Source organism: Mobula birostris, chromosome 11, assembly GCF_030028105.1.
Source record: "Mobula birostris isolate sMobBir1 chromosome 11, sMobBir1.hap1, whole genome shotgun sequence".
NCBI classification, from domain to species: Eukaryota; Metazoa; Chordata; class Chondrichthyes; order Myliobatiformes; family Myliobatidae; genus Mobula; species Mobula birostris.
The window spans coordinates 14,954,685-14,966,879 of record NC_092380.1 but is presented as its reverse complement, the minus strand read 5'-3'; the positions used below and the strand labels follow the sequence as shown (position 1 = coordinate 14,966,879).

The 12,195-nt window shown below is 41.0% G+C and overlaps 1 protein-coding gene across 1 annotated transcript in view; it reads left to right on the top strand.

Moving 5' to 3' along the window:
- The window catches only part of LOC140204860 (ankyrin repeat and fibronectin type-III domain-containing protein 1-like), a 122,761-nt gene that overhangs the window by 49,000 nt on the left and 61,566 nt on the right, over positions 1-12,195 (top strand). The window contains exons 2-5 of the mRNA XM_072271735.1: positions 4,708-4,903; positions 6,184-6,388; positions 7,390-7,578; positions 10,180-10,293. Of these exons, the coding sequence (XP_072127836.1) occupies positions 4,712-4,903; positions 6,184-6,388; positions 7,390-7,578; positions 10,180-10,293 (700 nt within the window). The 5' untranslated portion in view covers positions 4,708-4,711. The remainder of the gene's footprint in view (positions 1-4,707; positions 4,904-6,183; positions 6,389-7,389; positions 7,579-10,179; positions 10,294-12,195) is intronic.

The window sequence follows — 12,195 nt, the reverse complement described above, 5'->3', positions numbered from 1 at the left end:
TAGAGGGAGAAATCATAGAGAAGTACAGCACAGAAACAGGCCCTTCGACCGGTTTAGTCCGTGCCGAAACCATTTAAACTGTCTACTCCCAATGACCTGCTTCTGGACCATCGCTCTCCATATCCCTACTCTCCATGTACCTATCCAAACGCTCTTAAACATTGAAATCAAGCTCGCATGGACCACTTGTGCTGACAGCTTATTCCACACTCTCACGACCCTCTTAGTGAAGATGTTTCCCCTCGTGTTCCCTTAAACTTGGCAGAGCGGACTCGATGGGCCGAATGGCCTACTTCTGCTCCTTTGTCTTGTCTTGTAAACTTCTCACCCTTCACCCTTAAGCCATGACCTCTGGTTGCAGTCCCATCCAACCTCAGTGGAAAAAAACTGCTTGCATTTACCCTATCTATACCCCTCATAATTTTGTAAACCTCTATCAAATCTCTCAATCTTCTACATTCTAAAGAATGCAGTCCTAACCTATTCAATCTTTCCTTATAACTCAGGTCCTCCAGACCCAGCGACATCCTTGTACATGTTCTCTGCACTCTTTCAACAAACAAGAGAAAATCTGCAGACACGAGGAAATCTGCAGATGCTGGAAATTCAAGCAACACACACAAAATGCAGCAAGCCAGGCAGCATCCATAGGAAGAAGCACAGTCAACGTTTCAGGCCGAGAGCCTCCGTCAGGACCAGCATTTTGTGTGTGTTGCATGAAAATCTATAGATGCTGGAAATTCGAGCAACACACACAAAATGCTGGAGGAACTCAGCAGGCCAGGCAGCATCTATGGAAAAAAGTACAGTCGAAGTTTCGGGCCAAAGCCCTTCGGCAGGACTGGAGAAAAAAAGCTGAGGAGTAGATTTAAAAGGTGGGGGAGGGGAGAGAGAAACGCCAGGTGATAGGTGAAACCTGGAATTGGAGGGAAGAAGTAAAGAGCTGGAAAGTTGATTGATGAGATGAGGTGAGAGAGGGAAAAGGGGATGGGAATTGAAGGGGGGGGTGGAGTTGGGGGCCATTACCGGAAGTTGAAGAAATCGATGTTCATGCCTTCAGGTTGGAGGCTAATTGATGTTCATGTCATCAGGTTGGAGGCTACCACCCCACCAGCCTTTGCATCCAGCACGTAGTTCTCCGAAACTTCCGCCACATCCAACAGAATCCCACCACCAATACATCTCTCCCTTCCCCCCGCCCCCACCACTTTCTGCATTCTGCAGGGATCGCTCCCTGCGACTCCCTTGTCTTTTCGTCCCTCCCCACTGATCTCCCTCCTGGCACTTATCCTTGCAGGCAGAACAAGTGTGACACCTGCCCCTACACCTCCTCCCTCACTACCATCCAGGGCCCTAAACAGTCCTTCCAGGTGAGGCGACACTTCACCTCTAAGTCAGTTGGGGTCATTAACTGTGTTTGGTGCTCCCAGTGTGGCCTCCTATGCATCGGTGAGACCCAACGTAAATTGGAAGACCACTTTGCCGAGCATCTACACTCCATCAGCCAGAACAAGCGGGATCTCCCAGTGCTCATCCATTTTAATTCCACTTCCCATTTCCATTCTGATATGTCCATCCATGGCCTCCTCCACTGTCGTGATGAGGCCACACTTAGGTTGGAGGAATAACACCTTATGTTCCATTTGGGGAGCCTCCAACCTGATAGCATGAACATCGATTTCTCAAACTTTCAGTAAGGCCTCCCAACCTTCCCCCCCCCGCTTCTCCATTTCCATTTCCCATCCCCTCTTCCCTCTCTCACCTCATTTCACCAATCAACTTCCCAGCTTTTTACTTCATCCCTCCTCTTCCATGTTTCACCTATCACCTGGTGATTCTCTCTCCCCTCCTCCCACCTTTTAAATCTCCTCAGCTTTTTCCTCCAGTCCTGCAGAAGGGTTTCGGCCTAAAACATTGGTTGTATTTTTTTCCATAGATGCTGCCTGGCTTGCCGAGTTGCTCCAGCATTTTAGGTGTGTTGCTGTGCACTCTTTCAACCTTGTTTATATCTTTCTTGTAGACAGGTGACCATGATGCTTCAAGTTAGGCTTCATCAATGTCTTGTACAACTTCAACATAACATCCCATTCCAGAGGCTTGCCAGGCTAGGCCTTTATTCTTTGGAATATCGGAATATCTTGTAGAAATGTTTAAAATTATAAGCATAGATAAGGTGGATGATTAAAAATATTTTCCCCAGGATAAGGGTGACTAAAATTAGAGGACGTGGATTTAGGGTGAGAGGGGAAACTTTAAAAGGAACCTGAAGGGCAGCTTTTTTCACCGGAAGGTGGTGAGTACATGGAAAGAACTACAAAAGTGGTGAGGCAAGTACAATGGTATCATTTAAGAAGCACTTGGATAGGTACATGGAGGGGTGAGACTTAGAAGGATATGGGCTGAACCCAGGAAATTGGGACTAGCTAAGTGGACACTGAGGTCAGCGTGGACTGACTGGGTTGAAGGGTTGAGTCTGTATTGTATTGCCCTATGACTCTAACGATGAGCATGTAACTGCTAGAAAGTAAAAAAAAATCTTATTCACTAACATGCTTTAGTAAAGGAAAACTTCTGAACCTGTATATATCCCTAGGCTTACAATAATATGTTTACTCTTGATTGTCCTTTGAAATGTCCTGGCAATCTATACGGATCAAAACATTAAATCAAAATAAGAATAAAAACAGACCAACCAAGATCAACTGGACAATGGATTAAAACAACATTTGCCCCCAATCTTGTTGCCGTAAAAAGAAAATGTTCCTAATAGACATCAGGGAACTGGTATCTAAACTGGTAAAATTATACCATGGTTTGTTCAAGCAATAGTTTAATATAAAACAGAAAATGGAGGCAGGGAACTCTCAAAGGGTCAGATAATGTCTGTGGAGAGAGAAATGGAGCACAGCTCAATATACAGGTTGGCACCACACTGCAATATTGATGAGTTTTACACCCATCTGTGGATGGTGTTTCTAAATGTGGCTTTTAAAGTTCTAAGGAGTTTGTTAAACAAGTGTAAAGATTTTTCCTGGTAATCATTTTAGCTCAAAGACCCTTTCACATAATTGGGAAAGTGAGAAGAGTTCATCTTAAAATGCAAAGAGGATAGTAGGGTGATGAATAGAAAAAGGGAGCATCAGTGAAGCCAGTGTTGTAGTTGATTATCAGCTGTTGGAGGTCATGATTATTTCGTCATCATCTTAACTCCACATAGTCACAGGGAAAATGTTCAAATACCACCTAAACAGCACCAGAGGTTTGGATCAAACTGGGATCAAGCCTGGATCACTGAAGGCTGCCAGCTGCTGTGCTAGCTACTGTGCCAGCTCTTGGCTAAGCAATCCCACAATCCCACTATTTATCATTGCCTTGCAAATTACTTCCCTCAAGTCCCTATTCAGTTCCCTTTTGAATATCCTGAATCATTCTATTGCCATAACTCTTAAGCAGTGAGATCCAGGCCATTATCACTCTTCACATTAAGAAAATTTTCTTCATATTCTCCCTGCACTTTTGCCCATCACTTCCAAACTGTGTTCCTTAATCTTTAAACTACAATCCAAAGGAAATAGTGTCACTCTATCCACCATCATAAACTGTTGTGATCCTTTGCAGCTCTATAAAATCTCCTTTAAAACCACTTTACAGCAAGGAAAGTGACCCTAGCTTCTACAGTCTGACCTTGTATTTGAGTTTCCCAATCCTAAGATCCACCGAGATGGATTTATGTGGAGTGAAGGCCTAAAATCAATGATAGGGAGGGAGAGTTATTTTTCAACAAGGTACACAATTATTACCTTAGTCTGCCCAAGCGCCCAATATCAACTTAACTTGGTAATCAAATGTTCACACACTATTTCATATGAAGTCCCTGCTTGGACTCACAAATGAGACTCAAATGCAGATACAGGGAAGACATAATTCCATGCCTGAAAAAACAAATAATAAGGAATGACATCCAGTACCTTTATCAACCAGGTTGTCCTTTTTGTCTTTGTTATTAGCAGATAATATTCACAATAGTTTGGAAATCAGATACAGAGGACAGGGTAGTGCAGCAATTGGTGACCATATTTAGATACAACATTCCCAATTGTGGTACAACCTATGGTTCTTAATCATTCAGTATAATCTCTAAGCATCTATTTAAGCTCCATGCATCTGTTTAGAAACCCCAAGGTACCATCTGCTTTTCTAACTATGTCTCATCACATCTCGGCACTTGCAAAGAATCATGCACAAATATACCCTGGTACCTATGTCATCACACATTTTTAGAACTGTATCATTTGGTCATTTCAGTGTTAAAATTTATCTGCCATTTAAATGTCTATTTTGGAGCTCCGAACTATTGACTATACTTCAAAGTTGGGCTTCATCTAGAAATTTAGAAGTTTTACCATACATGTCAAATCAATATCACCATATGTCAAAAAAGTGGTCCTAGGGAATGTGTGTATGCTACCTCCAGGTTCAGAAAAAAAAGATTTGATTCTCTTTTTGTCCATAAATCATTTCTTTTTATTCATGCTGCCTTTAAACTTTTTATTCCTTGAGTTTCAATTTTAATAATTAACCATTGGCACAGGAGAGAAAGATAATAAGAAAAGAGGAGAAGCCACAAAATAAATAAAATTTTTGAGCAAATTATATTTTTTCTTGCATTGATATTTAACAAGCTTTTTTTTAATCCTTCCTTCCCAGGTGTATGTTGAGTAAAATGACACAGCCGATCAGGGAACCTCTCCAGAGGAGGAAGTCACTGGGACCCATGTCCCCAAATGCTGCCAAGCGACTCTACCGTAACCTGTCCTTCAGGTTAAAGGGTAGTTCCAGCTCAGAGGAAGGCTGCCTCATCAAAAAAATTGAAAAGGAAAGAAGCAAGAAATCTTCTTCAATGGTATGAGTTCTTTTCTTGTGTTGGCCCATCAGTAGATCATTTATCTCGTGGAAGTCAGATAGTATTTCTGAAAATAAATATGGATTCTTGTCAATTAATTTCCTTGTACCATTACAGATTCTTACTGTAATATGAAATGCCATGTATATTATTAACAAGTATTTAGAGCTTATAAGTGGTCTGTGCGGTTCAATAAATCAATGGTCATGTTTAAAGTCCAGTATCTTTGGATTAGTAAATTCTACAAAATCTTGTTCTTATAAATCTCAAATCTATAAAATGACAAAGATGGCAAACCAAGGAACCAAAACTAACAGACTGCATCGTGTTGACCTATTTTCTCAACAACTAAACAAAATTTTAGCTTTACTTGTCAATGCTGTGTATGGATCAGTTCACAACAAATGCAGAGGTGCTGACAACTCTGCTTTGCAATAACCCCAAAATATGTAATTACCCTGTAATTTCCAGTATAATATTACTTCAATATACCGCTATTGAACTCACGCAGCACAGTTAGCAGCCTATGCGGTAAAATAGCACAAAACTATGACTCACTTATGAGTAAAATATCCCCGCAGTGTGAGTCATAGTACATGGGTGAAGGATTCTGCAATGGTGTCAATCAGACGACCTGTTTTACTAGAATGCAATCTCCTCTGTTACTATAGAAACGAATCATAGCCAGATTTTCCTGCCTTCTTTCCATATGGTATCTCCATATAAACTGGATGTTGACATGGTGAGTTAGGTAAGTAACAATAATTGGTAGAAAATTTAGCAGAAAGGAGGCAAGAACTTCAGAGGTCTCTTCAATATTAGTGATGGTAACACGGAAATTTTATGGGGTCAGTAACCCTTGGCAGATTTTCAGAAGGAATTCTGTGAATCAGTACTTATTGGCAACAGTTAAAAGGAAATCTTTCAGTGAGCTCTTGGCAATAGTAGTTCTGAGTGAACGCAACAGTAATGGTTCATTGAACTCTTCACTATTACCAGTGGTTTAAAGGTAGCTTTGTGAGTCCAGCGCTCCTTCAGAGTGAATTTAAGCAATAAGCTAAATAGGAATAGTGGATAAGTTCTTAAATAATCATCCAAAAGAAACCTGAAACACAGAGGGCATTCAGTGCTATTGACCAACTACTGTGGTTGTGACCCAGATTATTCAATGCAAGTAGCAGTGAATTCCAGTTTGGTCTCTGTATTTGCTTCAGAAGCTATATTTTAGGGTCATATTTTTATTGATTTTAGTGGAATTTAATATATTTTTTAACTTCTAGAACATTCAGTATGATTCGGTCTTTGATGCTGTGGAACATGAAGATCTCGACGCAGTTCAGCAGATACTTGAGCGTCCTGGTACACTCAACAACCTCAATGAGGCTACAAGCAATGGCCTGGTACCTCTGGATATTGCTGTCCTGACTAATAACATCTCAATGGCGAGCCTCTTAATGAATGCTGGAGCCAGGGATAACCATCAGTGTGAGTAGTCAAAACTAGAACTAGGAATAGAGAATGCTAAGGGCACAGTCGAGAGTTAGTGTTGACTTTATGGGAAATACGATGACTGCTACCGTAGAATTGTGAGACTTCAATGAAAGGCTAAAACATGTATTTGGTCATTGCCATATATCTGTTCTCCACTCATAGGGTCATTCTAATATCCCTAGTAAGTACCACCTATCCCTGCTACCCCACTGCTTATCAATCTTGCTGAGGGCTAGACTTCCACTGTTAAGGCATTGGGTGCTAATCAAGTCTTAGGAGGAAGCACACGTGTCTCCTACACTCCTCACTCAGGTCCTTCTAATCTGTGGCCCTCTTAACTGACTTTACAATAGTGAACACCCCGTACCAACTGTTGACATCAGCACCCTCATGTGTCAAAACCATGTACAGAGAATGTGTTTCTCTAATGTGCACATTGCTTTATTGTGCGTCTGTATGATGAGGGCCCACTTTATTTATTTGTTTACTTATGATATGGACTCTATGAGTATTGCTGGGACTTATTACCCTGGGGAGTGAGAAATGTGTGGAGCTAGAAAGTGGATAAGTTGATACAGCAGGAAGATCACACCTCCAAGTGTGATCAAAGTTCTAAATTTGTTTCATAAAACTGGCACTGTCAGTATTTATTATCCATTGCTACTTCTTCCCTGAACTGAAGGAGGCAGTTGAGAGCCAACTGTACTGGTGCAGCCAGCGCGTCATTCATGTAAAAGCAGACAGGGGTGGTAGATTTTCTTCCAGGAACCATCGGAGTTTTTAGAACAATCTGGTTGTTTTATGGCCACTGTTACCCAGACTTACCAAAAACTCTGTCTGCTGACTTCACCACTAGGCCACCATTCCCCACTTGATTGAAAGTAGTACAAAACCTAAGTAAATATCCCTACTGCTATTCTCATCACCATTCTGTTTGTCCCATCTATTTCCCTTAAACTCTACATGTTCTCTATGCTGACATGTTGTCCATCCAGTCGATGAAGGAAATTGGCCTGTGCATCTGACGGCAATAGTGAGCAATGCGGGACAAAAGATTTCCGAACTGACAGAACTCAGGAATGAAGAGTCAGAGGTTGATTTCCATAACAAAACCCGAGCGCTTCGGACTTGGAGATTTCGATACAAGCTCTATAAGCAAATGAAACTTGCTTTTGACAATGCGCGTAAGTGCTTACATCTTTACCTGGAATCATTAGTTTTGTTTTTATTTAAAATTCCTTACATTTGTAAAGCAATGTGTGTCCAAACTAGTCACCATTGTAACACTTCTTCCTGAGCTGCATATCCTACCCACTGCTCTCTTTGCAGTGACCTTTGCTCTTACCCTAGTTAAATTACCTTGCAGTGTTCTGACATACAAAGGATCATAGCAGCTTGTGCTTGATAGAGATAAGGTCACATTGAATTATGGAAGGAATAGTTGAATGAATGAGCAAGCAATGGAGCAGTTCCATAGAGAGACAGTGAAGCAGTTCACATTGATTCACTAAGAGCAAATTGGATAGATTTCTTTGGGAAAATAACATTTTTGAGTACAGGCTGTCATAATATGAGACATGATAAGAGGCAAATGTAATATGCTAAGACGAACAAGTGACTATGGAGTTGTGGTTCCTTAATAGTTTCTCCTGATGGAGTTTTTGTCACGTCTCATCTGGGTGTGATGTAGACTAATTGATAATAATTGACCATATGAATCAGTTAACAACACAATTCTCAGGTTACCAGGATGGGGGTTAGTAAACCTTGTACATTCTACTCCTTTATTCCTATGTACTGTTCGTAAGTTCGTTTTCAAGAATTCAAAGTACATTTATTATCGAAGTATATATAATGCAACCTTGAGATTTGTTTCTTAAAAAGCAGCCGCAAACCAAAGAAACGCAAAAGAACCCATATATTTAAAAAAAGACTCAAACACCCAATGTGCAGAGAGAAAAAAAACAAATCATGCCCATAAAAAAGAACCCATATAAAAAGAACATCAAACACCCAATGTGCAGAGAAAAAGAAAATACAAACAAATAGTGTTCTGAACTGAAATCTGCAAGAGAGTAAGATAGTTCAGTGCAGAGCAGAGTAAACCTCGTGGATCAGCGATCTGAACAACCCTTGTCTCAAGCTGCACCATCCTGATCTTTTCAATTTGGCTTAGCTCCTAAATCAATATTTAAATATCAGATACACTCTGGGTTTTGGACCCCACCACCTCGATTCGGCCTGTAACCGACACTTCCAATTCGGCATGGCACTTCAATCTCCATACAAACATCGAGTTCAGTTGAATCAGTACCTGGACCCTGCTGCTTTGATTCAGCCTGTAACCGATCTTTCTGATGTTGCATGGCACTTAAGTCTCCAACCAAACATCAAGGTCAGTTGTATTGATGCACTCTGGTGCGCAAATCTCGCCGCCTCAATTTGGTACCTTCGGCACAGCGCTTAAATCAATCAAACCTTGGGTGCTCCTTGCTCTCACCGATGCGCCTGCCAACTCACCTTGCCTTGCCTCACCTCAGTTCTGCCACATAGGATTGCCTTCAAATCCAAAGGGAGTTCCAGAATCAAGTTTATTATCACTGGCATGTGTCGTGAAATTTGTTAACTTAGCAGCAGCAGTTCAATGCAATACATAATATAGAAGAAAAAAACAAAATAAAATTATAATAATAAATCAATCAATCAATTACAGTATACATTTATTGAGAAGATTAAAATTCGTGCAAAAACCAGGAATAATATATATTAAAGAAGTGAGATAGTGTCCAAGGGTTCAATGTCCATTTAGGAATCAGATGGCAGAGGGGAAGAAGCTGTTCCTGAGTCGCTGAGTGTGTGCCTTCAGGCTTCTGTACCTCCTACCTGATGGTAACAGTGAGAAAAGGGCATGCCCTGGGTGCTAGAGGTCCTTAATAATGAACACTGCCTTTCTGAGATACTGCTCCTTGAAGATGTCCTGGGTACTTTGCAGGCTAGTACCCAAGATGGAGCTGACTAAATTTACAACCCTCTGCAGCTTCTTTTGGTCCTGTGCAGTAGCCCCTCCCCCCCATACCAGACAGTGATGTGGCCTGTCAGAATGCTCTCCACAGTACATCTATAGCAGTTTTTGAGTGTATTTGTTGACATACCAAATCTCTTCAAACTCCTAATGAAGTATAGTCACTGTCTTGCCTTCTTTATAACTGCATCAAAATGTTGGGACCAGGTTAGATCCTCAGAGATCTTGACACCCAGGAACTTGGAACTGCTCACTCTCCCCACTTCTGATCCCTCTATGAGAATTCATCTTACCCTTCGTCTTACCCTTCCTGAAGTCCACAATCAGCTCTTCCGTCTTACTAACATTGAGTGCCAGGTTGTTGCTGCGACACCACTCCACTAGTTGGCATCAATGGTTGCCTCTACTTTGCTCTTTGAACCATCTCAGTATCTGCCTGCAGCAATCTGTGGCCCTCCCAATTACTTACAATTCCTCCTAGTTTTGTATCATAGTTAAGCATGATGTTTAGCCAAATTTTTGAACGTATGCAGTGCAAAGGAGTGGTTTGACTTGCCCAACTATTGTGAGAAAGTGCACATCCAACCAATTTACTAACATCCTACTTAATTGAATTATCAATACAGTTATAGTTTTAGACTTCTTTTATTATGATGTTAAATTGCAATATATCAACTGAATTAAAGAGACATTATGTTGACTCTCCCCACCATATTTAATGCAGAACATGAGGGTAACCTGAATTAATCCCTCTTCCCTACAGATGTTCCTGATTCTCCAGAGAATGTGTGTTTGTTTGTAATTGGCAGTACATCTCTTCAGGTCACATTTGAGGAACCACGAAAGACAGACACCTTGATAATCACCCGATATAAAGGTAGTTTTAACCATCTGACTCATTGTTGTAATTGCTACGGCTCTAATGTATCTATTGTACAATTTCCAAGTGTTCACAGAATTTTTTTTAAATGTTGGTTAAAACAGCAAGCAACTGATTAATACAGGAGGGTGATCTCCATTATTCTTTATGACATTGAAGGAGGCCATTTGGTCCATCGAGTCTCTGCTGGCTCACACAGGAATCCCGTTGCTCCACTGATTTTCTCTGTAGTTTATTCTCTCTATATTTCCATCAATTCCACCCAACATTACCATTTACTGTCACTCTAGGACAATTTACAGTAGCTAATTAACCTACCATCATGTTCAAACAACCATTCACAGTGAGTAGGTGTCTAAGTTGCCGTCAGGGCATTCGGTTAGGGGAGATAAATACTGACTATGGAACCCTATGCAAGTTATTGTGGTGGTGTGTAGGAACAAATATGACCAACTAAGATCTTTACTTAAGCAGTAAAAAAGCCCATTAACACTCCCTGTTAACAGGAATTAACTGGGACTTGGACAAAGTCTGGGAGAGTAACTCCCACAGATGTATGTTTACCAGAACAAAAGACACAAGTTATTTGATCAAAATCCTGGACTCTAGATTGATGGTTGTTTTGTTTCACTGAGCTGCCAGTACTGACCTCATCAAGAGCTATAGGGTACGTTAGAGATGGGTCTTTTTACATGTCTGCCTTCAACATCAGCACCAGGCCATCGCCAGAATTTACCCTACTACTGCAGAGTGAGTTTGATATCCAGGCAGCAGCCAGCTGAACTGCTCAATCCATCCATGGAGTTTAATGATTTTCTGATCACTAATTTATACAGGACTCCTTGGCTTAAAGATAAGTCTGGAAGGTTGCACTCCACAGAAAAAATAACTAATGATTTGGAACTCATTTTCCTGGAGAGGGGAGAATGAATACTATTGTTGTAGTGCTGCTTTTGGGTATGGGGTCTACAATTGGTTTATCAATAGTATGGTCAATGGGGAATCCAGGAGAAGCCTCTTCTTCCGGACCACTCTCCTATCAGGTTCCTTCTTCTCCAGCCCTTCACCTTTCCTGCCCACCTGGCTCCACCTATCACCTTCTAGCTTATCTTCCTTCCCCTCCCCCACCTTTTTATTCTGGCATCTTCTCCCTCCCTTTCCAGTCCTGAAGAAAGGTCTTGGCCTGAAACATTGACTGTTTATTCATTTCCATAGATACTGCCTGATCTGCTGAGTTCCTCCAACATTTTGTGCGTGTTATTTCTTCTTCCAGTTCTCGTGGAGGACATGAATAGAATAAGCACTTTTAGGGAGAATAAGAGAATAGAAAGATATGTTGACAGGATGAAATGAAATAGGGTGCATGGAGTCCGTGTAGAATACCAACACTGGCAATGACCATTTGGGCATGATGACTAATCTCAATGCAAAGCATCCTGTGTAATACCTTGTAAATGCCAATTGCTTGGGCACTGTAGAAGAGCAAGAGATTGCAAAGCGCCAAGAAGTGTGTCTAAATAGCTTCATCTTCAGCAGAGAGAATTGGCTGAATTTCTTTCAAAATGCACAATGTTCATCATCCAAAAATGGAGTGAACAAAGGGGCAGAAGTGGTAGATGGCATTGGACTATAAAGTAATAAGATTGTGGGTGGGGACAGCTGAAGTACATCTGCAAGGAAGACAAAGACTGTATGTATAGTTGTAGTGCATGAATTTGGAAAGCTTGAAGTTAAATTCACCATGTGGGATTCAGAGGGAATGATTGAAACATGGCTTAAATAAAAGGACTGAGTATTCAGTATTTCCTAGATATGAGATATTTAGAAAAGATAGGGAATGAAGAACAGGAGGCAAAATTGATTAGGAAAAAAATAATGTAATGATCAAGTAAGGGCAGG